The sequence below is a fragment of the Mauremys reevesii genome, linkage group 6 (assembly GCF_016161935.1).
Source record: "Mauremys reevesii isolate NIE-2019 linkage group 6, ASM1616193v1, whole genome shotgun sequence".
NCBI lineage: Eukaryota > Metazoa > Chordata > Testudines > Geoemydidae > Mauremys > Mauremys reevesii.
This window is the reverse complement of record NC_052628.1, coordinates 127,523,766-127,551,576: the sequence shown is the minus strand read 5'-3', so window position 1 is coordinate 127,551,576 and position 27,811 is coordinate 127,523,766. Positions and strand designations below refer to the sequence as shown.

At 43.7% G+C, this 27,811-nt stretch overlaps 1 protein-coding gene across 12 annotated transcripts in view; it reads right to left on the bottom strand.

Annotated features, from left to right (window-relative positions):
• The window catches only part of ZNF462 (zinc finger protein 462), a 108,526-nt gene that overhangs the window by 5,545 nt on the left and 75,170 nt on the right, over positions 1-27,811 (bottom strand). For 11 of the 12 annotated variants that reach the window (XM_039543612.1, XM_039543611.1, XM_039543606.1 and 8 more), the window contains 4 exons: positions 17,001-17,268; positions 14,073-14,209; positions 5,314-5,537; positions 2,355-2,487 (listed from right to left, as the gene is read on the bottom strand). In XM_039543612.1, the coding sequence (XP_039399546.1) occupies positions 2,355-2,487; positions 5,314-5,537; positions 14,073-14,209; positions 17,001-17,268 (762 nt within the window). Of the gene's footprint in view, positions 1-2,354; positions 2,488-5,313; positions 5,538-14,072; positions 14,210-17,000; positions 17,269-27,811 lie in introns of those variants that run through there. The other variant, XR_005600201.1, reaches the window with a different exon arrangement.

The window sequence follows — 27,811 nt, the reverse complement described above, 5'->3', positions numbered from 1 at the left end:
TGTTGAACTGACAGGACTAATTATATTGACACTAACTTACACTTTTACCTGGGATGCTGCACCCTTTACAGATGCCATACTTCTGAGTGTTTGTGAAAAAGACATCCCCTTCTGCTGATTTTTTAATTTCTCTAGGGCGACCAACAAAGATCTCACAGAATTTTTTTTCGATAAGAGCTATTTCTTATCCAACTCTCCTCCCCCTCATTCAGGGCCATCCCTAGGGGGGTGCGGGGTCCAGGCCTGAAGTGATGTCACTTCTGGGACCAACCGCACTGAAGTGGGTAGGGAGGCGGTGCCTCCACAAACAGCCGGCCTGGCCCGCCCACACTCCGCCCCCCCCCAGGGCCCCGCTTTGGCATCGCCGCTGGGCCACGCCAACTGCCTTCTTGGGGATGGGGAGGCTGCGGCAGCACCACGCGCTTGCTCTCCCTCGGGCGGAAGTCTCCCCTGACCAGCGGTTCACCCGCTGCCCATGCAGGGCCAGCTAATTTCGCTAGCCCATGGGGCCCCCCCAAAGCGTGGGGCCCAGAGCAGTTGCCCGATTCACTGTCCCCTAGGGATGGCTCTGCCCCCACTGAAAAAAAGCTCTGGATGAGTTATAGCTGAGCACAAGAAACTGTTAAGAAGCAATGTCCTAACTACTGATTGTGCCATGACACTGGAATAGCTAACATGTTGAGATTTCAGTGGAATGAAAGACATAACCTAAACCCAAATTCTGTTCTATACGCTGCCTGTGAGACAACAGCAATACGTTTAAAAAACTTCAAGGAGATGGGTATTTTCCCTTCTGAAATCGTTGTTTAATGTAATTTTGAATTCTTTTTAAGATCACAAAAAAAAGTTTACAGCATTCCTTTAGCTGGATGTGTAGAGAAATTGGTAACCTGCCAGTCAGCAGCATGATAGGACGTGGGAGCTGGATGGCACAGGGAACTGGTAATGGGATTCACCTTTGAGAGTCACTAGTTCAAAATGAACCCTGGCTAGTGGTGGCCACCGTATTATGTCTGGTTGATAGAAGTTCGCAATATAGGGTGGGTTCTGAGAATACAGAGAGTACTTCAGTTCCTGGGGCTATTGGTCTGGAAATTACATAAGCACTAAATCAACTCAGCAATATTAAAGGAAAAAGCCCAGTATTATGGATAGAAGATTTTTCTTTCGTATTCCCTCCCCTACTAATGTTGGTTAAATTACCAGGATCAGCAGCTGCAGAAAAGAATAAATGCCATTCTCCTTCTGATAAGCGCTTTATGAACAGAGTGTGCTACTGAGTAAAACACACTAGGACTGCACAGAAGAGCTGGCCAGAAAATGGAAAATCACTTCCCAAGAAAAAATTCACATTTTTGAAAAAAATAGTTGTCCCAAACCAGGACGAAGCATCAAAACAGTGAGAATTTTCAGAGGAAGGGTTGAGAACAATTCCGTTTTGGGAGAACTGATATGGATTTTTCTGCCTGCCTGTCAAGAAGGCTCTTGCGAATTTCATTTGTGGAACTGATAAGAGCCTTCTAAATTGCTTGCCCAAGAGGCAGAGACCTGGGACATTTGTCTTCTCCTCCAGCCCTTGGAGCTAGAGGAGCAGGGAGTTGGGGTACTCAGCGACTCCAGCCCCCGAGCTGGGGCACAGAGAGAAGAGGCTGGGTGTGTACAGCCTTGGCACCCCTTCTGGGAAAGGTTTTGTCAATTTCACTGGCAGAAAATGTGAAAAATCTCAGTTTCAGGTTGCCTAGCTCGCAGTCCTTGTAATCTGAAATTGACAGATGATTCAGGCCCTGATTCAGCCACGCACTTAACCAAGTTCCCAGCTTTAAGCAAATGAATTGTCTGATTGCAACCAACGGGAGTACTCACATCCTAAAAGTTAGGCGCATCCTTAAGTATGTTGCTGAACTGGGGTCTTAACAGGTAATGTGCTTCCAAGATGGAGCACTTTGTTATTCTTGCTTCACAGCTGCCTGCCAGCCTGAACCTAAAAAGGGGAGTCACTCATAAAGGAGGGGGAGGACGAAAAGCTAAAGAAGAGCAAGACAACAGAACCACGATGGCCCAAAACACATTTCTCCACTAACTTTGATATCACACAGGATTAACACGGAACAGCAAGGTTGCATATGGGTTACCGACAAACAGATTTGATAGCCCTCTGGACTACCATGCTACAAAACAATGTACTGACAGGTTCAAAAGACCGCAGTTGCCTAGATGTGATCTGCTTTTTCTCGACATGCATCCTGCCCATGGTTCCTGAAAAATCTGTTGTTGAGTCAATGGCTCCTCTTGTTCTATGGGGCTGTCAGAGACATTCCTATGCCCAACCTGGGAGAAAAGGAAGCAACACTGACCTCTCTCTTCAGTCTTGGGGCTCATCTCCTCTTCCTTTTCCTCCTCATCGCTGCTGGAGCTCTCCGTTTTCCCTTTCATTTGTTCCAGCTGATCCAAATTAACCCGCCCAACCAGCTCAAAATTACGACTTACCTTAAAAGAAACAATATAAATATTAATTAATATTCATGTCTATTAAAAAAAAAACACACACTTCTATTTGCAGAGTAAAATTTGCCAGAGGCCATTTTTACCACCTCTCTGTCAAGTTAATACCCATTCCCTTGAAACACAATTAGACACTCCTCTAATTGTTTCACTTATGTTTTTTTATACAGCAATTCTCCATGCTTCACCTTGCAACCCTCTTGTCAGCTGAGGAATCTCCCTTGTTTTTCCCCTATGTGCAGGTTTTAAACTTAATAAATATTATTAATAATAATAATAATAATACAGGCACCACTATTAACCCCTAAGCATTCTATAGTCATCATCATTGCAGGGGATTACTAATCTTATGTGGTATAATATTAATATAGCACCACGCTAGTGCAGCAGAATCCTTTGTGAATGATTCACTCAGTTTAATGCATGGAGAGATGGGTCCTTTAACTATACATGTCTGCTGTCCGAGTGAGTACATTTTCACTCATTAATAACAGATTAATTTTCATTACAAAGGGTTGCTAAGTGCTTCACAAACTGATTTACAAACTATAAAGGGAACATTTCACCCAGCAGTCAAATTCAGCTAACCCTTAGGTGAAATGCGCCAGCTATTTAACAGCTCACAACAATAGTACATAACAGCTTAGGATGGGAAGTGAAGAACTCATGTATCTGACTGAAACGGTGGACAAAGGTTTACAACAGAGGCGCAGAATACAATTACCCAACCAGGACACTGGGGTTAATACCTTTTCTGTGAACAGCGCCCTGGGATTTTGAATGACCACTAGTGATCATGATTTTGGATTCAGATTGATCTGAAACGACAGCACCTCCAGTAGCACCAGCATTATGCCAAGGCTCTGATCCAGTACTGACAACATTTCCTGCAGCACCTTGGATGAGGTAACAGCTTGACATGACTGTTTTCTGGGAGGGGAATTGGAATGAATTTAAAGCGCAAGTCACTTTACATCTGAGAAACGTTTACAAAGTGAAGTGCTTTCCCATAGGGAAATGACAAGAATCACAATAGCATGACAGTAGCACCTACAACTAACAAACAAAAGAGTTTTTTCTCCTGCTGCTAATAGCCCACCTTAATCAATTAGTCTCGTTAGAGTTGGTATGGCAACACCCATTTTTTCATGTTCTCTGTTTATATACACATCTTCCTACTGTATTTTCCACTCCATGCATCTGATGAAGTGGGTTTTAGCCCACAAAAGCTTATGCCCAAATAAATGTATTGGGCCTTGGCTACACTGGCGCTTTACAGCTGCAAGTTTCTCGCTCAGGGGTGTGAAAAAAACACCCCCCTGAGCGATGCAAGTTACAGCGCTGTAAAGCGCCAGTGTAAACAGTGCCCCAGCGCTGGGAGTGCGGCTCCCAGCGCTGCAAGCTAATCCCCACAGGGAGGTGGAGTACCTGCAGCGCTGGGAGAGCTCTCTCCCAGCACTGGCACTGCAGCCACACTCACACTTCAAAGCACTGCTGCGGCAGCGCTCCCACGGCAGCGCTTTGAAGTTTCGAGTGTAGCCAAGCCCTCAGTCTCTAAGGTGCCACAAGTACTCCTGTTCTTTTTACCTACAACTAAGGAGCAATGCTAAATACAAGTACTGTGCACAAAAGAGTCTGAAATAACTAATTTTTAAGAAGTGTGAGAGAGCATGAACAAAGTAACTGCTGGGTTATTTAGGCTAAGACTAGAGACAAGAATATGCCTCTGGAAAGAGCCAGGACAGGGGTAAAATCTTCCCATAATGAAGCACCCCATCAAAAGGCATGAGGAATAGTGAATCCTGGCCCAGCACCCAGGCTGTGGTCATTGGGGGAAAATGGGAGAGCTAAAAATTGTCTATTGCAGACGAGTAGAAAGAGTCTAAAGCAGCAGTACAGAGAGGAGGAGAGAAGCATGCCGATTGGTAACAAGCTGACATAAGGAAAGTAAACACATTGCAGTTCACAGACCTAGTTTTTAAAATGCCGTGGAATAACTTTTAGGGCAAAACAGATTCTGCTGACACTTTTGGCGCTCATTGTCAATAACATTTTTGGTTTGTTTAGCAAAAGTACTGGGAGTAAATTTCCAGCATGGGGACTTAGCTGCTTAGCTCCTGTTAACAGGAGTTAAATGATTATCTCCCTATAAACTCTGACAAAAAATACGTATTCCTAAAATTCTGAGCTGAAGCAATGCAAAGCCTCTATCCTGGAAAGGATCATCCCTCACAAGAACATCTTGAGTTAGAATTATAGGGTCTGATCCAAAACCAACTGATATTACTGGACATATACTTAATGACTTCAGCGGTTTTGGGTCACACCCACAGTCAGGTAATTCTAAAAATTAATATGGCCAAAACACCCTTAACTTAGCATGATGTATACATGATGTATTTTTTATCTTTTCCTTAAGTGTAAACCAAAATGTATTACACAGTTATTAAAATATGTACTATGTGCCATGTTGTTGATGTTATTTATTGCCAGAGCAATTTCAACTTTTGAAATCTCCCAACTTTTATGGGACTGGATCATACTGCCTTAATTGTTGCTTCATAACTATTAAAAAAAGGTAAATTCTCCACCTACACATTCAGGTATCTGAATGGCTCAGGAGGGGTACCCAAAATTCAGGAAAAAGCCCTGCAAACAAACAAGATTTTGGAAAATAGGAATTTCACAAAAAAATTATTCCATACTGGGGTCATTTCCAAATCTTGAATCACTTACCTTCACTAAAAGTCAAGTCAACTTACCACTTGCAATGTGTACATTGTCCCAAAGAAAATCCTGCTAAGAACTTACTTTATGCTCATCTCGAAGATGAGTGTCCAGCTCCTCCGTGTGTTTGGTCTCATAGTAGCACAGTTGGCATTTGTAAGGTTTCAGTTCATTGTGCTTCTCTATGTGCTGCTGTAAGCTCTCATCACTGGAGCAGGTGAAGGTACACTTATCACAGCGGAAAACTACTCCCTGCAAGTATTTTGACAGTTTGGATCGGCAGACTTCAATGGGAACAACTCGCTCTTCTGTTGAGATAAATGTGATGAGAAGAGCATTTTCATTTTTAAAAAGTCAGCACTGTATCAACAGCCTTCCCCCTCTTTCCCCCCAAGAAACAAGATTTGCTATGTATGTATACAATCCATTTACCAGCAAGTAGTATGAAACATTTTCTTGAGGGTGGGATAAGATGGCAGGGGAGCTAAACTGGACTGACCAAAGAAATGCAGCTACATTCCCTCCACAAAGGTAGGGTCAATCCTCTTCAAGACGGTGAATGCAGAGGTCATCCTGAAAACTATCACTAATTAGGTGGGAGAAAGGGAAGGAAGAGAGGAAGCGGTGCAGCCAGGAGTCAGGGCTGCAGAGTCTGGGAGTTGGTGGGTAGGACACAATTAACAGGATGGTGGGTCTTTCTGATGATGGCTGAGCTGAGCATAGCAAGGGGAGGTTTAGACTGGATATCAGGGAAAACTTTTTCACTAGGCAGGTGGTGAAGCACTGGAACAGGTTACCTAGGGAAATGGTGGAATCTCCTTCCTTAGAGGTTTTTAAGGTCAGGCCTGACAAAGCCCTGGCTGGGATGATTTAGTTGGGGATTAGCCCTGCTTTGAGCAGGGGGTGGGACTAGATGACCTCCTGAGGTCCCTTCCAACCCTGATATTCTATGATTCTGTAAGAGCCTTTAAATATTACTGTAGTACTCCAGTCACAGACCAGGACTCCACTGTGATAAATGCTGTACAGATTAGCTTTTAAATACTGTGACTGTAAGACTAGAGATTAACGTCCATTTTCATTTCCCACCCATGTGCTCAATTCTACCAATTCAGTTTTTCATGCCAACCTGCCCAATGTGTTAATATACATTTCAGGTTTTAGTTTAAATATATAGTGAAAATTATTCTATTGAATTTTAATATTACTCATACACAGACAGGTGTATATATTGTATGTAACACACAATCACACTCATATAACAGCGTGACCGACAAGAAGTTTTCCATGTTTCCACTGAGCTAGAATCCTGCAATTTGGTTCCTTCATCCACTATGGGCCACTGAGTATTGTGTGCACACCAGGGCAAATCCCCCATTCAATATAGGGTCACCAAAAGGTGTTCATTACTTAACTGACCTTTTGAACTAGGGCACAGGAATTTAAGACTGTTATTCCTTAAGGACTGCAGGTTAAGAGGCAGTTCAATGTTTCTAACATAGCGAATCACTAATGACTTATTTTAAAGAAGTAGGCCCGATTCTCAGCTGATATAAACTGGTGCAGCTCCCTGAATTTCAACGGAGCTCTGCCATACAAGAGGTGGATCCGGACCAATGTATCAGTTTCTTTGGTAAAGTGGAAACGTGGGGTCTCTTGCCTCCCAGTTGGAGAAACTAAAGTAATCCTGGTTTCTAGTAATTTATTATACTCACAGAATTCCTAGACATCCCCCCGCCCCCATACACACACACACATATACAGGAATGATATGCATATAATAAATGCATTTATCATGCATCTCTGACCATTTCATGTGCACCCTTTGCCAATTAATCTATTTTTCAAATATTTAAATATTCCAAACCCCTCAGCTCCTTCAAGCATCTGTTTATTAAACCAATAAATAAATAAAATAATAAATAAATAAATAAAATTCAAAATATTTCCTTCTCCTCACACCACTCCAAAAAGTGGAATTTCCCCCAAAGCTATTCTTGCTATAGGCTCAGAACAAGTAAAATTTGCTCCTGTACCGGTGACAGTTGTTCCCTCTGTAAAAATGTCAACTCATGGCCCTTCAGGGGAAGAAAAAACCCAGTGGTGGTGGTGGGGAGGCTACAAGAGAACAGGATTTAAAGCTGTGACATCCGGGGGTTATAGGAAAGCTATTTTAGAGGGCTCCCTCTGAGTTCTGTGCATTTGGACTTGTGGAACCAAGGCATCTGGCTTTAAAGCTACTTTCAGCACTGGAAAAATATCAGAGCCTTTCATCATATGCTGAATAGGAAAGCACATGAGAGAATGGCTCGTAAAATGTAACTGCATCGTCTGGACTAAATTAAAGGCTAATGGCTGATCTGGGCACGGATCTGGAGTTCCCCAGTTCCAGTTCCAGAACTTCCAAGGGCTCTCCAAATCGGACTGCCATGAAGCCCAAGAGTGACTCAAAAGTCTCCTCCCCACTGTATGCCTGCAATGCAGGCTCTGGTCCTATAAATTCCCTCCCCCTTCAGACTAGGAAAGGGCACAGAATCACTGCTCCTCTGTGCCCATAAAAGGGAAGTTACACCACACTGATGATGTGTAACTGATTGAGCTGAGGAGGTGACACATGGCAGAAGGCTCTCAGAGGCAGACTAACAACATCCTGCGCCCATAACTTTTAATGGGAAACATATTCCTTGCTTAAAGTTCTCTAACAAACCATTCCATGCTCTAGCTGATAATGGCTTGAACCCAGTGAATGGTCAACTTCGATCACCACCCATTAACTGTGGTTAAAGAGAGGGTGATGTGCTGTCAAGTGTCAGCCACATCCTGTGAAATCAGGGACCTCTCATTCTGATTGGGGCCTCTGGACATCAGTATTTACAGTGTGTTTTCATCCTTCAGTGCCACGTGACAAAGACCCGAACGTCACCGTGAGAACTGGCCAGTACAAGGTTGTACACCTGTAACTAGTTATCCGGTGGAGAGGGAGAAAGGGCACCAAATCAACATAATGGACCAGATCCTCAGCTGGTGTAAATTAACATAGCTCCACTGTTTTTATGCACAGCATCCATTACTCACCCTCAACCCCCTGCAAAATTAGTGCTTGGACAAACGGCCTGACACCAAGGCCCTCTTTCCATCTCTGGAATGGCTTCAGAACAGACTGCAGCAGAGCAGCCACCCCATGCCTCACTCCTGTCCAGCTCGCAAGATGCCAAGGTATTTCAGTGCCCATGTACATTAATCCCTCAACCGCTCTACTGAGGCCACCATAATTAGTGTCATACATGATCTGGTCCCATGTTCATCAGGAAGAAGGACTTGGATGGATGATTTGGGTATTGACCTGCTTGTCCTATAGAGTTTGGGTGCTATGTGTATGAAAGAACCGCTCTTCGTAGGCCCTTGAAAGCGGACATCATCTAACTCTTCCCAGGCCCAATTCTCATGGACACTAAGGCCTCTTTACGCTGCCTGAATGGTGTAATAGGGCCTTTTTGTAGGATTCACTGCAACAACGTACATAAAGCCTATTTACAACGAAGCTTTGCCTAAGGAGGATGGGGGCATGGAGAGGGTAGAAGAACTTAATTAAGTTTGGATGCTTTTTTCCCTTTTTTGGAAGGGTCTTTCAGTAGTGTTCAGTTCATTTATTTGGTCTGTGTTTTCAGGTTTTTATTTTGTATGTCTAGAGATCTACAACAGGAGCACTGGATAAATTGGATAAAATTAAAAGACAAACATATGTCTCTTTTCACAGGGCCAGATTAGAACTGAGATGAAAGATGCTCTATCTTATAGAGCTTGTTGGAAAATGGAAACAGAAGTGCAGCTCAGCAAGGAGCGTAAATGTGCTAACGCGCACACACGGTCCCATCTAGCAAATGGTCTGGTCTTGATTATTTGCAGCCACTAATAACTCTTAGGGGACTGTTCTGGCACCTGGGCAGAGAGATGCTTCACAGCTGCCACTCGGGCAGCTCTGCTCTACCTGAAGACTAATCAAGACAGGGGTTCACGGCTGCTCTGCGTGGCTGGAGCATTGCAAAGTCGCTGCAGTGGTGCCAAGGAACTGACCCACAGTTTCACAGAATAGTTATCTGCCTGCTCCCTTGGGGTGTTGTGAGGATCAACTCGTTAATGTTTGCACAGTGCTTTGAACACGTAAAGTGCTAACAAAGATTTTTGAACATTTGCAGTTTTCATCAAAAATCTTGCATTAGTGCAAGTTTTCCAACCAGGTCTAGGGCGATGCAACCCATTCTCTTATCTACACTTGTTTATTCACACTTTAAAAGTTGTGTCTAATCACACAGTTCAGATACAAACACAGGACAGAGAACAACCTCACTAGGGCGCCTATGTGTGGTAACACAAGTAATGACGACAACAACTCGCACAAATTATAAAACAACTCGCACAAACTATGCCTAGTGAACTCTTCTGAGCCAATCAATACCCCAGAAGTGCCGATAAACACATTCCTCATTGATGCCTCTAACAGCCCAAATACTCCCTAACCCACCTCCTCAAAAGCCACAGAAGACAGATCCTGCAGATCAACAGACCTGGCCTGTCTAGTGCATAACACCTTTGGAGGATGAGCTCAGCACTGAGGGCCATTGCCTCCTCTATCACAGGGGTGGGCAAACTTTTGGGCCCGACAGCCACATTGGGGTTGCACAACTGTATGGAGGGCTGGGTAGGGAAGGCTGTGCCTCCCCAAACAGCCTGGCCCCCGTCCCCTATCCGCTCCCTCCCAATTCCCACCCCCTGACTGCCCCTCTCATAACCCCTACCCATCCAACCCCCCTGCTCCTTGTCCCCAGACCACCCCCTCCCGGGACTCCCCACCCCCATCCAACCCCCCTGCTCCCTGTCCCGACTGCCCAGACCCCCAAACCACACCCCACCCCTGACAGCCCCCTCCCAGGAGTCCCACCGCCTATTTAGATGCCCTCTGCTCCTTGTCCCCTGACCACCCCCTCCCAAGATCCCCTGCCCCTAACTGCCCCCCAGGATCCCACCCCCTTATCCAACTCCCTTGCTCCCTGTCCCCTGACAGCTCCAACCCATATCCACACTCCTGCCCCTGACAGCCCCCGGGACTCCCACCCTCATCCAACCGCCCTTTGCTCCTCATCCCCTGACAGCCCCCTCCCAGGACCCCACCCTCTATCCAACCCCCTGCTCCCTGTCCCGACTGCCCAGACCCCTATCCACATCCCCACCCCTGACAGCCCCCTCTGGGACTCTCACCCCCTATCCAGATGCCCTCTGCTCCATGTCCCCGACCACCCTCCCAAGATCCCCTGCCCCTAACTGCTCTCCAGGATCCCACCCCCATATCCAACACCCTCGCACCCTGTCCCCTGACAGCCCCCCCCGGGACTCCCAAGCCCTATCCAGATGCCCTCTGCTCCTTGTCCCCGACCACCCGCACCCAGGATTCCCTGCCCCCCAGGATCCCACCCCCTTATCCAACTCCCCTGCTCCCTGTCCCCTGACTGCCCCAACCCCTATCCACACCCCGCCACCTGACAGCCCCTGGGAGTCCCATCCCCTTCCAACTGCTCTCTGCTCCTTGTCCCCTGATCTCCCCTCCAGGCCTCCCCATCCCTAAGTGCCCCCAGAACCCCACCCCTTATCCACCCCTCTCCACTCCCTGTCCCCTGACTGCCCCCTCCCGGGATGATCGCCCCCTATCCAACCCCTCTGCTCCCTGTCCCAACTGCCCCAACCTCTATCCACACACCCGCCCTGTGCTCCTCATCCCCTGACCACCCCTCCCAAGATCCCCGCCTCTAACCGCCCCCCAGGATCCTACCCCCTTATCCAAGCCCCCCCTGCTCCCTGTCGCCTAACTGCCCTCCCAACCCATATCCACACACACACCCCAACAAGCCCCCTCCCACAGGACTCCCACTCCCAACCCTCCCTGTTCCCCATCCCCTGATCATCTCCCCTGACCGTCCCCCCAGAACCTCCCCCCCAACCAGCCACCCTCTCCTCCCTGACTGCCCTCCAGGACCCCCCGCCCCCTTACTCAACCCCCCCGCTCCCCACTCCCTTACCAGCAGCAGGAGCTCGCAGCCGCGAAACCTGCCCAGAGCCAGCTGCACTTCCCACACTGCCCAGCAGGAGTGGCAGGCCAGAGCACGGGGGCAGCATGGCTGTGGGGGAGGGGGAACAGCGAGGGAGGGGCTGGGGACTAGGCTCTCCGGCCGGGAGCTCAGGGGCCGGGCAGGATGGTTCCACGGGCCATAGTTTGCCCATGTCTGCTCTATCACATGCCTTTTGATCTTCCCAGATGCCCCTTCAATACAGTCTTTCCAACAGCCGGAAGTACTTATCAACTCAATCTCCTTCATTGTTTGGAGCCTTTCTAAACCTGAAGCAGCCCAGAATATAGTGAAGTATATGGTGTGACAGGGCTGCCACACGAGAAGAAGCTCCTCCAGGAAAAGATGGCATTTGAAACCCACATTTGCTCAGCATCAATGTCGTACTGCGAGATTCTGCTTAACCTGCGAGTAGGCAGGGTGTCATCCCAACCCATGGGTTTGGATTTAGGCAGCCAACAGACCATCTATAAGCATCAAGTGTGATAACTTTCGGCAGGAATCCCAGCCCAGAGTGTCCAAACAGCTGTCTCTTCTGAACTTTCAAGCCTGTGATTAATAGAGTAGGATAATCTCTAAATCAGCTCTTAATTGTGTTTAAAAGTTTTGGCCATTTTTGCTCCTAAGAATAGTTGATGCAGGTGTGGTGAAGAGATATTTTAAGTCCTAATGGGATCTTCTGGGGTGTCCAGGGTAGAGGACTGGCAGATGGAATAGACCCATCCTTTAACAATGTACACGGAACAGAGATTTTTGATAATGGGCTCATTAGAAATACATATATATATGGTGAACACGTTTCTGGGGCAGCAGGGTGCTATCCTCCCCCCCAGAGTGATAAGAGAAGCATAACACACGCTAACCAGATGTCAAATGATTGTAAACATTTCTGGTGGAAATTCGAAACAGCAATTTCAAATCTGCCCTCTATCCACTTTGGTCTACTTCTTTGTACTTCATAGAAAAGAAAAAAAAAGCATCACTAAAAATATGTGCAAAGGCTTAAGAACATAAGAAAGGCAGTACCGGGTCAGACCAAAGGTCCATCTAGCCCAGTATCTGTCTACCGACAGTGGCCAATGCCAGGTGCCCCTGAGGGAGTGAACCTAACAGGCAATGATCAAGTGATCTCTCTCCTGCCATCCATCTCCATCCTCTGACGAACAGAGGCTAGGGACACCATTCTTACCCATCCTGGCTAACAACCATTTATGGACTTAGCCACCATGAATGTATCCAGTCCCTTTTTAAACATTGTTATAGTCCTAGCCTTCACAACCTCCTCAGGTAAGGAGTTCCACAAGTTGACTGTGCGCTGCGTGAAGAAGAACTTCCTTTTATTTGTTTTAAACCTGCTGCCTATTAATTTCATTTGGTGACCCCTAGTTCTTGTATTATGGGAATAAGTAAATAACTTTTCCTTATCCACTTTCTCAACATCACTCATGATTTTATATACCTCTATCATGTCCCCCCTTAGTCTTCTCTTTTCCAAACTGAAGAGTCCTAGCCTCTTTAATCTTTCCTCGTATGGGACCCTCTCTAAACCCCTAATCATTTTAGTTGCTCTTTTCTGAACCTTTTCTAGTGCTAGAATATCTTTTTTGAGGTGAGGAGACCACATCTGTACACAGTATTCGAGATGTGGGCGTACCATGGATTTATATAAGGGCAATAATATATTCTCAGTCTTATTCTCTATCCCCTTTTTAATGATTCCTAACATCCTGTTTGCTTTTTTGACCGCCTCTGCACATTGCGTGGACATCTTCAGAGAACTATCCACGATAACTCCAAGATCTTTTTCCTGACTCGTAGCTAAATTAGCCCCCATCATGTTGTATGTATAGTTGGGGTTATTTTTTCCAATGTGCATTACTTTACATTTATCCACATTAAATTTCATTTGCCATTTTGTTGCCCAATCACTTAGTTTTGTGAGATCTTTTTGAAGTTCTTCACAATCTGCTTTGGTCTTAACTATCTTGAGTAGTTTAGTATCATCTGCAAACTTTGCCACCTCACTGTTTACCCCTTTCTCCAGATCATTTATGAATAAATTGAATAGGATTGGTCCCAGGACTGACCCTTGGGGAACACCACTAGTTACCCCTCTCCATTCTGAGAATTTACCATTAATTCCTACCCTTTGTTCCCTGTCCTTTAACCAGTTCTCAATCCATGAAAGGACCTTTCCTTTTATCCCATGACAGCTTAATTTACGTAAGAGCCTTTGGTGAGGGACCTTGTCAAAGGCTTTCTGGAAATCTAAGTACACTATGTCCACCGGATCCCCTTTGTCCAAATGTTTGTTGACCCCTTCAAAGAACTCTAATAGATTAGTAAGACATGATTTCCCTTTACAGAAACCATGTTGACTATTGCTCAAGAAATACATATTTTTCTATGTGTCTGACACGTCTGGGTCAGCAGGGTGCTATCCTCCCCAGAGCCCTTGATAAAATATTGGCGTTACATTAGCTAACTTCCAGTCACTGTCAAATGATTTAAAGGACAGGTTACAAACCTTAGTTAATAGTTCTAAACATGAGCAATTTCAGAACTCTTGGGTGAATGCCATCTGGTCCCGGTGACTTGTTAATGTTGAGTAGCTTCTGGGCTACTCAACACTTTAATGCTCACTTCATGTCATTGGCCTGAACTAAACAGGTATTGTTCAAGGTTTTCTTTGTCAGACACAAATACTACAAGGGACGTCTTTACCTCTGTGCAGGACTATGTGGTCAATCATGTTACGTTTGTATTTGGTGTGGTACAGGCAAAGAGGACAGCGAAGGTCTTTGGGTCCTTCCTCAGGAACTGCTGAATGCCCGGCTTCCACATGCATAGTAAAAGCAGATCTATAAAGTAAGGAGAAGCAGAAGAAATAAAATTCAGTATTTCATAGGTCTACACACTTCAAGTATCACAGCTCTGTCACTGAAATGTTATTTAAAGTGCTACAGATGCCACTTACTCCTGTCTGTGTAAAGCCACATGACACTCGTATGAGGAATCCTGCTGAAGTAACACCCGTGTATGTATTTGCAGGATTTGCTCTTACATCGCCATCACATACTCTGACAAAATATTCTACTACAGTGGTTGCACTGATCACGGGGCTATAGTTAATGCAGCGAAAGAATTTCCATTCCTCATGCTCAAAAGAGGTCTTTGGGCTGAAAACTTCCATGCCTGGGCTCTGCCAGAGGCGAAACATGTTTGGAAAATTTGAGCAAAATTCCTTCAACTGTTCTGGAGTCACAAGCCTAAAGATAAATGTCACTCTGACAGCAGAAACATTCTCGCCACCTTTCTTTTGTGGGCCTAACTCAAAACCAGCTGAAACGCTATGTTCCAGATTTGCTATATAAATAGACTTTAGTTAGCAGTAAGCGTTTTGCAGCACGTTATATTACTAGCTGCACATGTAGAAGACAGCTACACTGCACACTCAGACCTAAGAAGTTAACTATGTCTTATGTGGCTACAAGGCCAGCTGTGGAGGAGGGGTTGGTAAACTTGAGTGGTTCAATAATTTTAGATTAAGGAGTGGTGGAGCCTGTAAATGCAGCAAGCTGCTTAACTCTTCACTAAGGAATTTACAGTCCCTATTGGCTTGATATAAGGACCTTTGGACTATAAGGTGGATAGAAAGCTGGCTAGATCATCGGGCTCAACGGGTAGTGATCAACAGCTCCATGTCTAGTTGGCAGCCAGTATCAAGCAGAGTGCCCTAGGGTTGGTCCAGGGGCCAGTTTTGTTCATTGTCTTCATTAATGATCTGGAGGATGGCACGGACTGCACCTTCAGCAAGTTTGCAGATGACACTAAACTGGGAGGAGCGGTAGATATGCTGGAGGGTAGGGACAGGATACAGAGGGACCTAGACAAATTAGAGGATTGGGCCAAAAGAAACCTGATGAGGTTCAACAAGGACAAGTGCAGAGTCCTGCACTTAGGACAGAAGAATCCCATGCACCGCTACAGGCTGGGGACCGACTGGCTGGGCAGCAGTTCTGCAGAAAAGGACCTAGGGGTTACAGTGGACGAGAAGCTGGATATGAGTCAACAGTGTGTCCTTGTTGACTCATAAGAAGGCTAACGGCATTTTGGGCTGTATAAGTAGGGGCATTGCCAGCAGATCGAGGGACGTGATCATTCCCCTTTAGTCGACATTGGTGAGGCCTCATCTGGAGTACTGTGTCCAGTTTTGGGTCCCACACTACAAGAAGGATGTGGAAAAATTGGAAAGAGTCCAGTGGAGGGCAACAAAAATGATTAGGGGGCTGCAGCACATGATTTATGAGGAGAGGCTGAGGGAACTGGGATTATTTAGTCTGCAGAAGAGAAGAGTCAGGGGGAATTTGATAGCTGCTTTCAACTACCTGAAAGGGGGTTCCAAAGAGGATGGATCTAGACTGTTCTCAGTGGTAGCAGATGACAGAACAAGGAGCAATGGTCTCAAGCTGCAGCGGGGGAGGCTTAGGTTGGATATTAGGAAAAACTTTTTGATTAGGAGGGTGGTGAAGCACCTAGGGAGGTGGTGGAATCTCCTTCCTTAGAGGTTTTTAAGGTCAGGCTTGACAAAGCCCTGGTTGGGATGATTTAGTTGGGGTTGGTCCTGCTCTGAGAAGGGGGTGGGACTAGATGACCTCCTGAGGTCCCTTCCAACCCTGATATTCTATGATTCTATGACAGCAAGAAAATGACAAACTCTGCTGGCTTTGGGCCTGGTCCAGTGGCCATTGAAGTCAATAGGAGTCTTTTCACTGACTTCAGTGGGTGTTGTTCTGTGTTCAATGGGTGTTTCACTCTCCATAATGAATAGAGGACTGGACTTTTCTACATTCCTGAGAGGAAAGATCTAATCCCCAAATGCTTGAGAAAGACTGCATTAAGGAACACAAACCTCCATGTCACAAGTGTCAACATATTTAATTATATGTTGATTTAAGACTGTATTGTTTTGTCCAGTGTTATTGGTTGGAGAAAGGAGTAATAATAATAATGATAAATGATGAACAGTCTAAAACCCTGGAACTGGAAATAGATGGAAATAACTGAGTTTTTATTTTGGGGGGTTTAACCGATTTCATGAAATATTAAAATATACCGTCACACACTTTTGGGTATGTGTTTCACTTCTTCTGTCTGAACTAGATGAAGAAAAAGAGAGGAGATTATAAAGTTATATGATAAAGACTCCTTTAGACAATAAGTGGGAACTCTACTACTTCACTACAACATCTGCCTTCATTACGTCTCATGCCGGCTTCTAATGCTCTCCAAAAACACACACAGGAGTTTTCGGACGGGACATAAACCCTCATGCTTCAAGGCATAAACCAACTTCTAACCACAGATGATCAGGAAGAATCATTCTCTGTGGACACACTATTCTGTAACAATCTACTGCAGGGATTTCTTGCACCTTCCCTCTTCAGCAGGTAGCAGTGAATGCTGTCAGAGACAGGAAATTGGATTAGATTAACCCTGGTGTGATCTGGAAAGGCAGGTCTCATGTATTTCTCCCTAATCAACCATTGTTATGTTTCTCTTCAGCTCCAGTCAACCATCTCAGGAACCAGAGTGCTTGTTTTTTAAAGTGTTAGAAGTGATTTCAGTTTATCTGTTTCGTACCATACTTACTTAAAGCCTGTATAAAAGGAACAATCTTTGCACTTGAAGAGCTTCTTCCCTCCATGTTTGTCACGGTAGTGACGCCGAATGCTCTGAATGTAACCCGAGGAGAATTCACAAAATTCACAGTTAAGGATGGCTTCCGTTTTCTGTTCAGCTCCTGCAGCAGCCCCAGAAAGTGGGATGGGGCTAATGTTGTTGTTGTTCCTGGCCAGAGCTGCTGACTGGTAGTGGTTCAGCTGTTGCTGAACGTCAGGAGGTTCAGAGTACGAAGAATCTGGGGAGAAAGTGAAGGGGAAGTTATACCAGTTGGTCAGAGAATCTGAGGTTTTAAGGACCTGATCCAAGTCCTGTTTACTTTGACTGGAGTTAGATCAAGCCCTAAATCATGAAAATCTTAGACACTTCTTTCAGAAGTGGTGTGGAGGGAAGCATGGTAATTGTTCATCTCTATAATCTCAAATCTAGTTTATATTTTACAATTAAAGGCAGTTGACTGAAATCATTATTTTTAATTATCAAGTGAGAGGCTTCAAAATGGGGCACTATAAAAAGGACCCTAGTGTCAAGAAATCTGTAAACTGTGAAATAGAGGCAGGTTAATATACTGTGAGCATTCGTCTATATTTGATGTCAAGTATCAGAGGGGGAGCTGTGTTAGTCTGGATCTGTAAAAGCAGCAAAGAGTCCTGTGGCAATATCCCACTACATGCATCCGACGAAGTGGGTATTCACCCACGAAAGCTCATGCTCCAATACATCTGTTAGTCTATAAGGTGCCACAGGACTCTTTGCTGCTTTGATATTTGATGCACAATCTAAAACAGATTTTCAGCTGGTGTGAACTGGTGCATTCCCATTGAGTTATGCTAATTTACACCAGCTGAGGATCTAGCCCCTGATGTTTACGAGTAACCTATTTTTTTAAAAAGCATTTACAGTTATTTCCCCTAAAATTCATGGAATTATTGGAGAAACCCCTTGCAAAGCCAGCTAAAACAAAGTGTTCCAGTATGGAGCATTCACTATAATATCTAACTAGTCACATCCTAAAATTTGAAATGATTTTAATTTTAAAATATAAAAATCAGATATATTCTCCAGTGGCTGATGTTTAAAAGTGAGACAATATTAAAAAGGGTATTTCATTCTAAATCCCACTAAAGAGATTTCCCAATCAGGTTTCTTAGAAAGATATTTTTGAAGTTTGGCTACAGTGACAAAAACATCGACGTCATACAGACAAGTCTCAAGGAGTCCAAGAGAATTTTAAATGCCATTAAAATATCATGACAGAGAAATGAGATTGATGGGGCATGGGGGGGAAGAAGAAGAGGAGGGAAAAATCTCAGAACACAAACTGAAAACCAGTATTCCTTCCTCCCAACATAAAAAAAAAAAAGGTCTTGAACCTTTCCCAATACACTGTTTTGAATGTGGAGGTTTGGAATTCAGCAGCTTTGTCCTATATAACCGACAGCTGCCCATGAATGGCACGAATGAAGGCAGATGAATACAGCACAGATGAATTTCAGTGTAACTTTCCTGAAAAGAAAACAAAAGGCTCTTTTCTTAAGCTTTTCAAAAAAAGAAAAGAAAGAAAGAAGAAGAGGGACTACAAACTGTACAAACCACCTCCTGCTTTGATGGAGACTTAATTTTCCAAAGTATAATTCCCTGAGGCAGGATATGTAGGAATTCTCTAACACCCCACTCGATGGAACTTAATACCATCCCTTCTAGCCAATTAGTAAAGACAAACAAAAGGCAAGCAGCACTGCACAGCACTCACTGTGGGGACTTCTCCCCACCTGTCTTCAAAAGAGTACAACGCTTGCCTGCTTTCTCCCTGCCCAAAAGGGGAATATACAGGCTTTAGAAATGATAAACAAAACAAGGCAAAAAACAAAACAGGGAGAAGAGTTAAATAATGTCTCACGCCTCCCTTGGTTTATCACCAGGTGTAGAGTGAGGACAAAGGACTAGACATAAAGGATCCTGGTAAAATGCATTAAGTTCTCTCCTACATTCTTCTATCCAAGTCTCATGAACCCAGACCTGATCAGAATGCTGCATTTAGCATCTGTGCATTCATTCGTTCTGTAGCAAGTTTACCATTTCATTAGTGGTTTACAGTGCCCCCCCCCACCCCCAAATCTTAAGGTTTGTTTTCCTTTTGTTCGAAACAGTCCCCTATTCCCTCCACATTAGCACAGGCCTAGCAAGCTCAGAGCTGAAGCAGCCTTCTCTAAAAGCCATTACTCCCTTAGAGAGAGAGCTGGCAACGTGCTCCTCTGCATTGCTTTTGGCCAGTAAGTCATAAGAGTTCATCGTATACTTTCTTTCAAAGGGGGGAAGCGACTAACGTCTGGGTTATTTGACCCAACCGTTCTAACGTCCCAGCTAGACATAGCCTCCCATACAAGGACCTGGCATCCTAATAATTTTGATGTCACAGCAGGCAGTTGTGTGCGCGCCATTCAGGCCTCCTGTAAATCACTGAACAAAACCTTGTTGATCCATTACTTAGCAACAAGGAGACTGACAATTTCCATCACATCTTCAGCATTCTGGGCCAGATCCTAAGCAGAAATAAACAGGTGCATCTTCATCCACTCCAATGGAACTGAGCGTATTTATAGCAGCTGAGAATCTGGCCCTCATTTTCACCCATCAATGTTTTGAATATTATCCATTGGTAAAAATTTGGCTAATCTTTTAACCAGAAGTGGGTTTTTTGGAAGATCTATTATACTTTATTTTATTTCACATATTTTCCTTCTCCCTAGAGTCTGCTGCATATTACTCCAGCCGTCTCATTTAAAAAACAAACAAACAAAAGAAAGAGAAGAAGCCTTAAACTCTGGTATTTACATATTTCTGTGGAATCTGCTCTGTGAAACCTGCAGAAATAAAGAGGCACTCTTATAAACCCACAGGAGGAAAAAGGTGAACCAAAGATCAACTTTCCTATCATGGGAAATACCCGAAAGGAACATAATGTGCATTTACATTTGAATTTTCTTCATTCAACTTGGATTTGTGTTCATTTGTTTTCTATTTTTGGTTTATAGCTCTTCTGATGAAAATATTCTACACTTGATCAGCACTTTAATATTTACAGAAAATAAATTATCCACACACCGCTGGAGTTTGTGATTATATGCTCACATTTAAACAATGTTAACATTTATGCCTACAGCTCTGCATGGATATTTCACTCCTCTTCCTTTGCCAGTATTCTTTAATTCTCTCAGATTCCTTAAGCAGTGCAAGATTTAGCTCCTCCTGAAGGAAAACAACTAGGATTAATGTGTATATGTGGCTTCTGTTGATTCTGAGAAGCAGTTTGCCAGACTATGTAATATTCTAGTTCAAAGGTGGAATGTTTACAGACACGATTCTACCAAGAACACCAAGGGCCCAGTCCAAAAGGCCACTGAATGGAACAGAGTCTTTCCATTGACTTCAATGAGCTCTAGACCACTGGTTTTCAACCTTTTCATTTGTGAACCCCTATAAATGTTGAATGGAGGTGCAGACCCCCTTTGAAAATCTTAGACATAGTCTGGGGTCCATGGACCTCAGGTTGAAACCACTGTTCTATGGTAATGACAACCTTCTGTAGACCCCTTAGAGACAGTCTGGACACCCCCATGGGTCCATGGACCACAGGTTGAAGACCACTGCTCTGGACCAAGCCCTTAGTACCTGATTTAAAGCCCACTGAAGTTAATGGAAAGCCTCATAATAGACTTCAGTGGGCTTGGATCAAGCCTTTAGTGCATAGTACAGCAAGCACTGTCTGTAGGTAAAAGCCAAGTTAGGGGTAAAAAAAAAAAAAAAAAAAAATGGTTGTGTAGTGCAATAATGACTGGGTAGGTTCTTTATTCTGAGCAAAAGAATGGCAATTCGATGCAAGGAGAAGGGGTAGTATAGCCCCAACTCAGCAAAACATTGATATGTGTGAGTAATAAAGTCCATCCCTGGTCAGCAATGTATTTAAGCACTTGTTTAACTCCCATGGAATTGTGGGGAGAGGTGTCTAGAAGCACCCGGAGTTACACTTGGGGGCAAGGATTGTCTCTCTCTAGATGTCTGTACAGCACCTAGCACAACAGGGTCCCAACATGATTGAGGCCTCCAAGCACTACCACAATATTAATGTTAAATAATAACGAGGCAAGACAAAAAGACCTGGATATAAGGAAAATAGGCAGGTGGTTCTATTAACTAATGACTAGGGCCCTACCAAATTCACGGCCATGAAAAACGCGTCACAGGCCATGAAATCTGGTCTTGTGTGTGTTTTTACCCTATACTATACAGATTTCATGGGGGAGACCAGCGTTTCTCAAATTGGGAGTCCAAAAAGGAGGGTTTTTGGGGGGGGGGGGGAGGTCACAAAGGTATTTGGGGGGGCGGGGGGGTTGCAGTATTGCCGGGCAGCCGGAGAGCAGCAGCTGTTGGCCAGGCGCCCAGCTCTGAAGGCAGAGCCCCGCCAGCCGCAGCACAGAAGCAAGGGTGGTTTACCATGCAATACATACCATGCCATCCTTACTTCTGCATTCCTGCCTTCAGAGCTGGGCAGCCGGAGAGCGACGGCTGCTGACTGAGGGCCCAGCTCTGCAGGCAGCAGCGCAGAAGGGTGGCAATGCCATACCATGCCATCCTTACTTCTGCACTGCTGCTGGTGGCAGTTCAGAGCTGGGCTCCCGGCCAGCAGCTGCTCTCCAGGTGCCCAGCTTTGAAGGCAGCGCCGCCGGCAGCTGCGCAGAAGTAAGGGTAGCAGTACCGCGACCCCCATTTCCTCACAATTCCTTTTTGGGTCAGGACCCCTATAATTTCAACACTGTGAAATTTCAGATTTAAATAGCTGAAATCATGAAATTGACTTTTAAAAAATCTTTGGCCATGAAATTGACCAAAATGGACCATGAATTTGGTAGGACCCCACTAATGATGCAAATTACACGCCAGCCTTTTGTTGCACCCAGAGGAGAAGCTGGGTTGGGCAAACTCCCAAAAGGCATTTGCAATCTCAGCCCAGAGTAGACAGAGCATCCTGCAATCCAGGTTTGAAGAAAGTAAAGAAAAAGGGTATCTCAAGTTTGCATCAAAGCCCAGCAAGAAAAAGAAAGACATTCAGCAGACAGGGAGCAGTTAGAAAATTATATTAAATACAGAATACAGAAAGCCAAAAGGGAGGCCCTAGAAGATTCATAAAAGGAAAAACAACCATGAACGAGGGCTGAGCATGTAATAAGAAAAACTAGCACATTTTAAAAAAACAACTCCAAAATATGAGAATGGCTAACATGACAAAGAAAACATGGGACACTTCTGTACACATATCTCAGAAACTGCACCGAAATGTGACTGGCAAGCAACAAATCAACCGGGGCAAAATAGTCAAATATTCAAACAAACACCAAAGAGATTTGCTTTTAACAACGATTTTTACACAAAGGACATACAGGACATACTATCCCACTTCAAAAGTTTGAGATAAACTATAGAATGTTCAGACATAAAAGAAGAGCAGCAGTAGCCACTCCAATTAAGGAAGAATTGGAGTAACTGAGACAACAAACCTTGGAAGAACAACGGGTACAGTAGAAATATTGTGACTTGAAATGTAACCTGTAAGATTTTCCAATAGGCCAACTGCAGAGACAGTACCATAAGACTAGCAGATAACTCAGTTCCTGCCTATATTATAGGAGGGGATATTCAGCATTGACCTAATTCTGTTCTCAGTGAAATCAATGGAAGTTTTACTATTGACTTCAAAGGGAGCAGTTAGGTCAGCACAGATTGCTTCTGAAAATCCCATCTATAAGTAAACAATGTGCTCTTAATACATGGTGAAGTGATCATCTGAGCTGGTTATATGCAGCACAAGTTGGAGGGTGGGATGGAGAAGGGTTGCTGTGAGGATATTCAACACAGCCATGTGTTAACTATATTTGTGCATCGATGCCTACCACATTTCCTAACCATTGGAGGATAAAATTTTCAAAAGCACCTAAGTCACTTTGGAGCTTAAATCTCATTGGCTTTAAGTGTAACTCAGGCACTTTCGAAAAGTTGACTCAAAGTGTCCGGAGGATATGCAATCAGATCATTTCAGCAACACTTTGGCCAGTGCATACCGGATGCCCTATTAAAGAGGCCTATGAAAGGAAGGAGTAAGATTGGCCATCCCAGTTAGGAGGTCCTAGCAACACAGAAAAACAACAGTGTTGTGACTGGTTACTGCTTTTTACACTGGAAAGAGCAACACATGGTTGGCTGATGGTACCATACCTGGTGTGTACAGCCATACACAATGGCATTAACTGTTTACAGAGTTCGTTAAAAATTATGGTCTATGGGGAAACACCTGGACTTCCATAACTCGAGAGAATGAGAAAACTCTTTTGTATTAACACAACATATTAACAATAAATATAATATGTAAGGTACAACAGGATTTCTTTATTCCAAAAGAAATTAAGCATATCTGAAATAAGCAAGTGGAAGAGATGCAATAGAGAAAACAACAGGTTCATACATATACTATGGAATTGTGGGAAAACTAGAGAAATACTAGGAAAAAATATTAAAAAAGTGCAGTAAATACTAGATAAGAATGAAAATTCCCAAGTTTCCATAGCCAGTCTTGGGCAAATTAATATGTGTGCGCCAACGTGCATAAAAATGGGTTTTTTTAATTTAATAAAAGGAAAAAATAGAATATTTTTGAGGAAGGAAAAATAAATTTAATTTTTCATCCCAGGATATTATTATTTACTTGAAAATCCAAGAAAATCAAGTTGAAATATCATACAGAAGTCTAACATACAAAATCTGTCAATCGACACAAACACATCAGAGCAAACACCAGTTTAGGCTAAGAGATACAAATGCAAAATGTTTAAGCATCAGGCACAGAGAAGCAGTAGGAAGATCACACAATTAAACTAAAAATAAAATACAAATGAGTGCCCCAGTCTTTCAGACACTGAAGTCAGTGGGCTACACGTGTCTAACATTAAAAATATGCTTCAGTGCTTCCAGAATCTGGGCCAGAGATGGAGAATAGAATATTGCATAAGAGATGCAATAGACTGAGTACATGAGGAAGAAGAGTACTCCAGCCTCTAAGTGATAGCAAGAGATAGATCAATGACCAAAGAGAGAGAGACGGATAAAAATAAAGACATTATTTCCCTGTAAAATTCATACCAGAACAGAAACTACAAAGTCACTGATCATCTTCTTGTAGAGGGTTGAGGAATGAAATAAAATAAGACATCGGCAGTTGGAGACGCTCTTATACAGCTCCAGAGTTTTGAACAAAGAAAGTGTGAGAGATTGGGACACTTCAACATGTATTTAAAAGTCTCTTTGGGCAAAAATGGGATGATGAACTAGATCAAGAAGCAAATGGGATACCATGGAAAGATCCAAGACAATACAGAACAGGAAGAGCAACTTCAGCATTGGGGGTATATTGGAGAGCCTATAACGGGGAAGCCCTAGAAAGTTATTCACAAAGGGAAGACTGTAATAAGGAACAGTCAGATTTTTTTTGAGGAAGAAAAAATACAAGCAAACGGTTTCTTCTCTAAGGAAGAAACCAAGTCAAGATGCGATACCAGACACGGAGCAAGTAAAAGTACGTTAAGTTGGGATTTTGAAAAGAGTCTTTGTAATTTCAAAATATGAATCCCACTGAAACTCAACCAGACTCCAAGTATCAGCTTAGGCAGCGGTGAGAGGATATTCTACTCATGTAGCAGCAACAGCATGAGAAGTGGGAAGGTGGGGAAGTGGAGTTCCACAGGGATCACTAAGATGACACACGTTTGTTCACTTGATGCCGCACATCACTGACCTGAAGCAGGAATATGTGGGAGAGTGAAACACTCTGAAGATGAAACATAGTGGGGGAGGAAGAGGGTGAGAAGACTGAGGATTCAACACAGACTTGAAGCATGGATGCTTGTGGAAAATACTGAGAGTGCAAGGAAATTTAATATGACCGGGTTTTTTGGGCTTAATTCTCATTTACACAAAGGGGCCCCTTTACACTGATAGAACAACACTGAAGTGGCCCTGGTGTAAATGACAATCAGGCCCTCAACATTTAGGCATTGCCAAGAAATAACCAGAAGAAAGATCTGAGGGGATGAAAACAAAAACCTGCCACAAACTGCTTTATGCAGCAGAGAAAAACAATTGACATTTGAGGATGCATTAAAAAAAAAAAAATACATACATACATACATAAAAGGGAGAACTGAACATGCACTGGAGGAAGTTATTCCAGCACTGTGTATCAAGACCACATTTGGAACGGTTTGATGAGTTTTGGACATTTTTTTAACATTAAAAAGGATATTATAGATGTATAGAAGGTACAGCAGAGGGCAACCAGAAAGATACACAGACTGTAGGATCTTAGTTGTTCAAATAAAAAGGCTGGAGAGACTATATCCATGCTCCTTTGTAACTTTTAATCTCCTTTTTTCTTTTGAGTTATAGACACACACGTAATTCTGAACGCAACGAAGAGAGGATAGATGTTGCACAACTCCTTGTGCTAGTGTCAAAATCACTTAGAAAGGACATGCACTTAATCTAAGGAGAGGAAAATAACAAAAGGAATTTAGAAGGTGAAACTCAGAAGGTAAAATTATTTAAACACAGCGAGGGACCCATACTGCTCCCCATTGAAGTCTATGGGAGTTCTCCAATTGATTTTTCACTGGGCACAGGATCAGGTATACAGTAGTAATAATACACTATATAATCAATTACAAGGAAAAGCAATGGGAACTATAAACATTTCAGAAGAGAGAAAAGTAATTGGAGGAAGAAGTTGCACCATATTATTTTTATCTGCAGGGAGGGGACCAACCAAAGAGCTTCCTGTCCCCTCCTATTCTAAAGTTTCCTGTACTGCCAGGAATTTCTATTAACATTGGCACTCAAGGCCTCTATTTATCCACAGAGTAGGTACAACATGGCCAGCAGCACTATCTGCATCCCTATGCTGCTCTACAAAAGTGCTGCTTTGGAATGATCAATTCTAGGTAGGAAAGGACACTGCTCTCTGTGTATTCATTCAGTCCAGGGCCATTAATTCTGTTGCTTCTTTATCCCTCCCCCTCTCCCAAGCTGCTTTCTTGGTTTTATTTTTAGCTTATTATCCTTCAGCTTTACTTCAAAAAATTGTTTATTATTATTTTATGCCAAGCACATTTCCATTCTTTAAAACTCAGGTTATTCCAATCGTTTCTCTGCAACATGCTCCCTACTTAGTATTTGTCAGGCCAGAGAGGAATTCTAGCATAGAATGGGCTTTCTTCACTGTGATTTTCCTCATTATATAGGATTGATGCATGCTGAATAACTTTACACATTTGAATTACCTGCTTGAGAGTGTGGCATCTCTGTTTAGTCAGAGACTGCTGTTTAAAGTATGAGCACTGCAGTAGGCTGGGAGTATGCTGCCACCTGGATGTACTGGCTTAACAGTTCAATACATAGGTCAGGTTTCAACCATGTGTTTACACAGTTTGTTATTCAAGTGATAAAAATTACACAGTGTGGTAGGACTTAGAAATAAACAAAACTTATTTGTATTTCAAATGTCAGATCTCAATACACACACTATCTCCAAAGATTTTACAATAAAAGTTGTCCATTTATTTCTAATCTCTTGACCAATTGCATTCATGGTGCAGCTCCAGTGTGGCAAATGAAGTTATACAAGGGATGAATTGTGACACTTAGGACTAGATGGAGAAAGCAAAGCAGAGAGGTTAGACACTAGGTAGATCTAGTGAGATACAGATTTAACCATTCAACGATTGGCCGTGATCAATAATAGTTAGTTTCTTAATTTATGTAAATTTCCATCCACCATTCATTCCTCATTCCAAGTGTAACGGGCTGAGGTGTGTCTTATGAACTTGTAATCATCTCAGACTTATTTTAGTCTGCTCTGCAATTCCCTTCCTGTTTAATAAGCATGATCATTTGGGGGAGGGATAGCTCAGTGGTTTGAGCATTAGCCTGCTTAAACCCAGGATTGTGATTTCAATCCTTGAGGGGGCCATCTAGGGCAAAAATCTGTCTGGGGATTAGTCCTGCTTTGAGTGAGGGCTTGGACTACATGAGGTCCCTTCCAACCCTGATATTCTATGATCATCAAACACAAAGTATTTAAATGTTTCTTCATTATTCTGGATCTGTGTGCATGTTTGTGTGTGTATATATACAAACTGCAGTAACTGAACTGCATTTCTATATTTAAGCCCTGTGCTTCAAGGCTTAAGATAGTGTCTAACTATTGGGTGTTAGAAAGAAACTTCCCCCAAGAGCAGGTTATAAATAAATAAATGGAGATATCCTATCTCCTAGAGCTAGAAGGGACTTTGAAAGGTCATTGAGTCCAGCCCCCTGCCTTCACTAGCAGGACCAAGAACTGATATTTGCCCCAGATCTCTAAGCAGCCCCCTCAAAGATTGAACTCACAACCCTGGGTTTAGCACACCAATGCTCAAACCACTGAGCTATCCCTCCCTTATTCCTTAACTGTCCGTTACATGGTTTCTTGCACCTTCCTCTGGATTAGCTGGCCACCCAGTCCGATCCAGTCTGGCAACTCCTGTTACCATGACTAAACTTGCTCTGGAGAATATCAAGATTAATAGTGGACACCGGGGCAAGGTGTGAAGGATCATGGGTCTTGAATTTGGGCCCACAAGTCCCCAAGCAGCACCCAGACCATGACTGCCACCCGACAGCTCTCCAGAACCAGCATG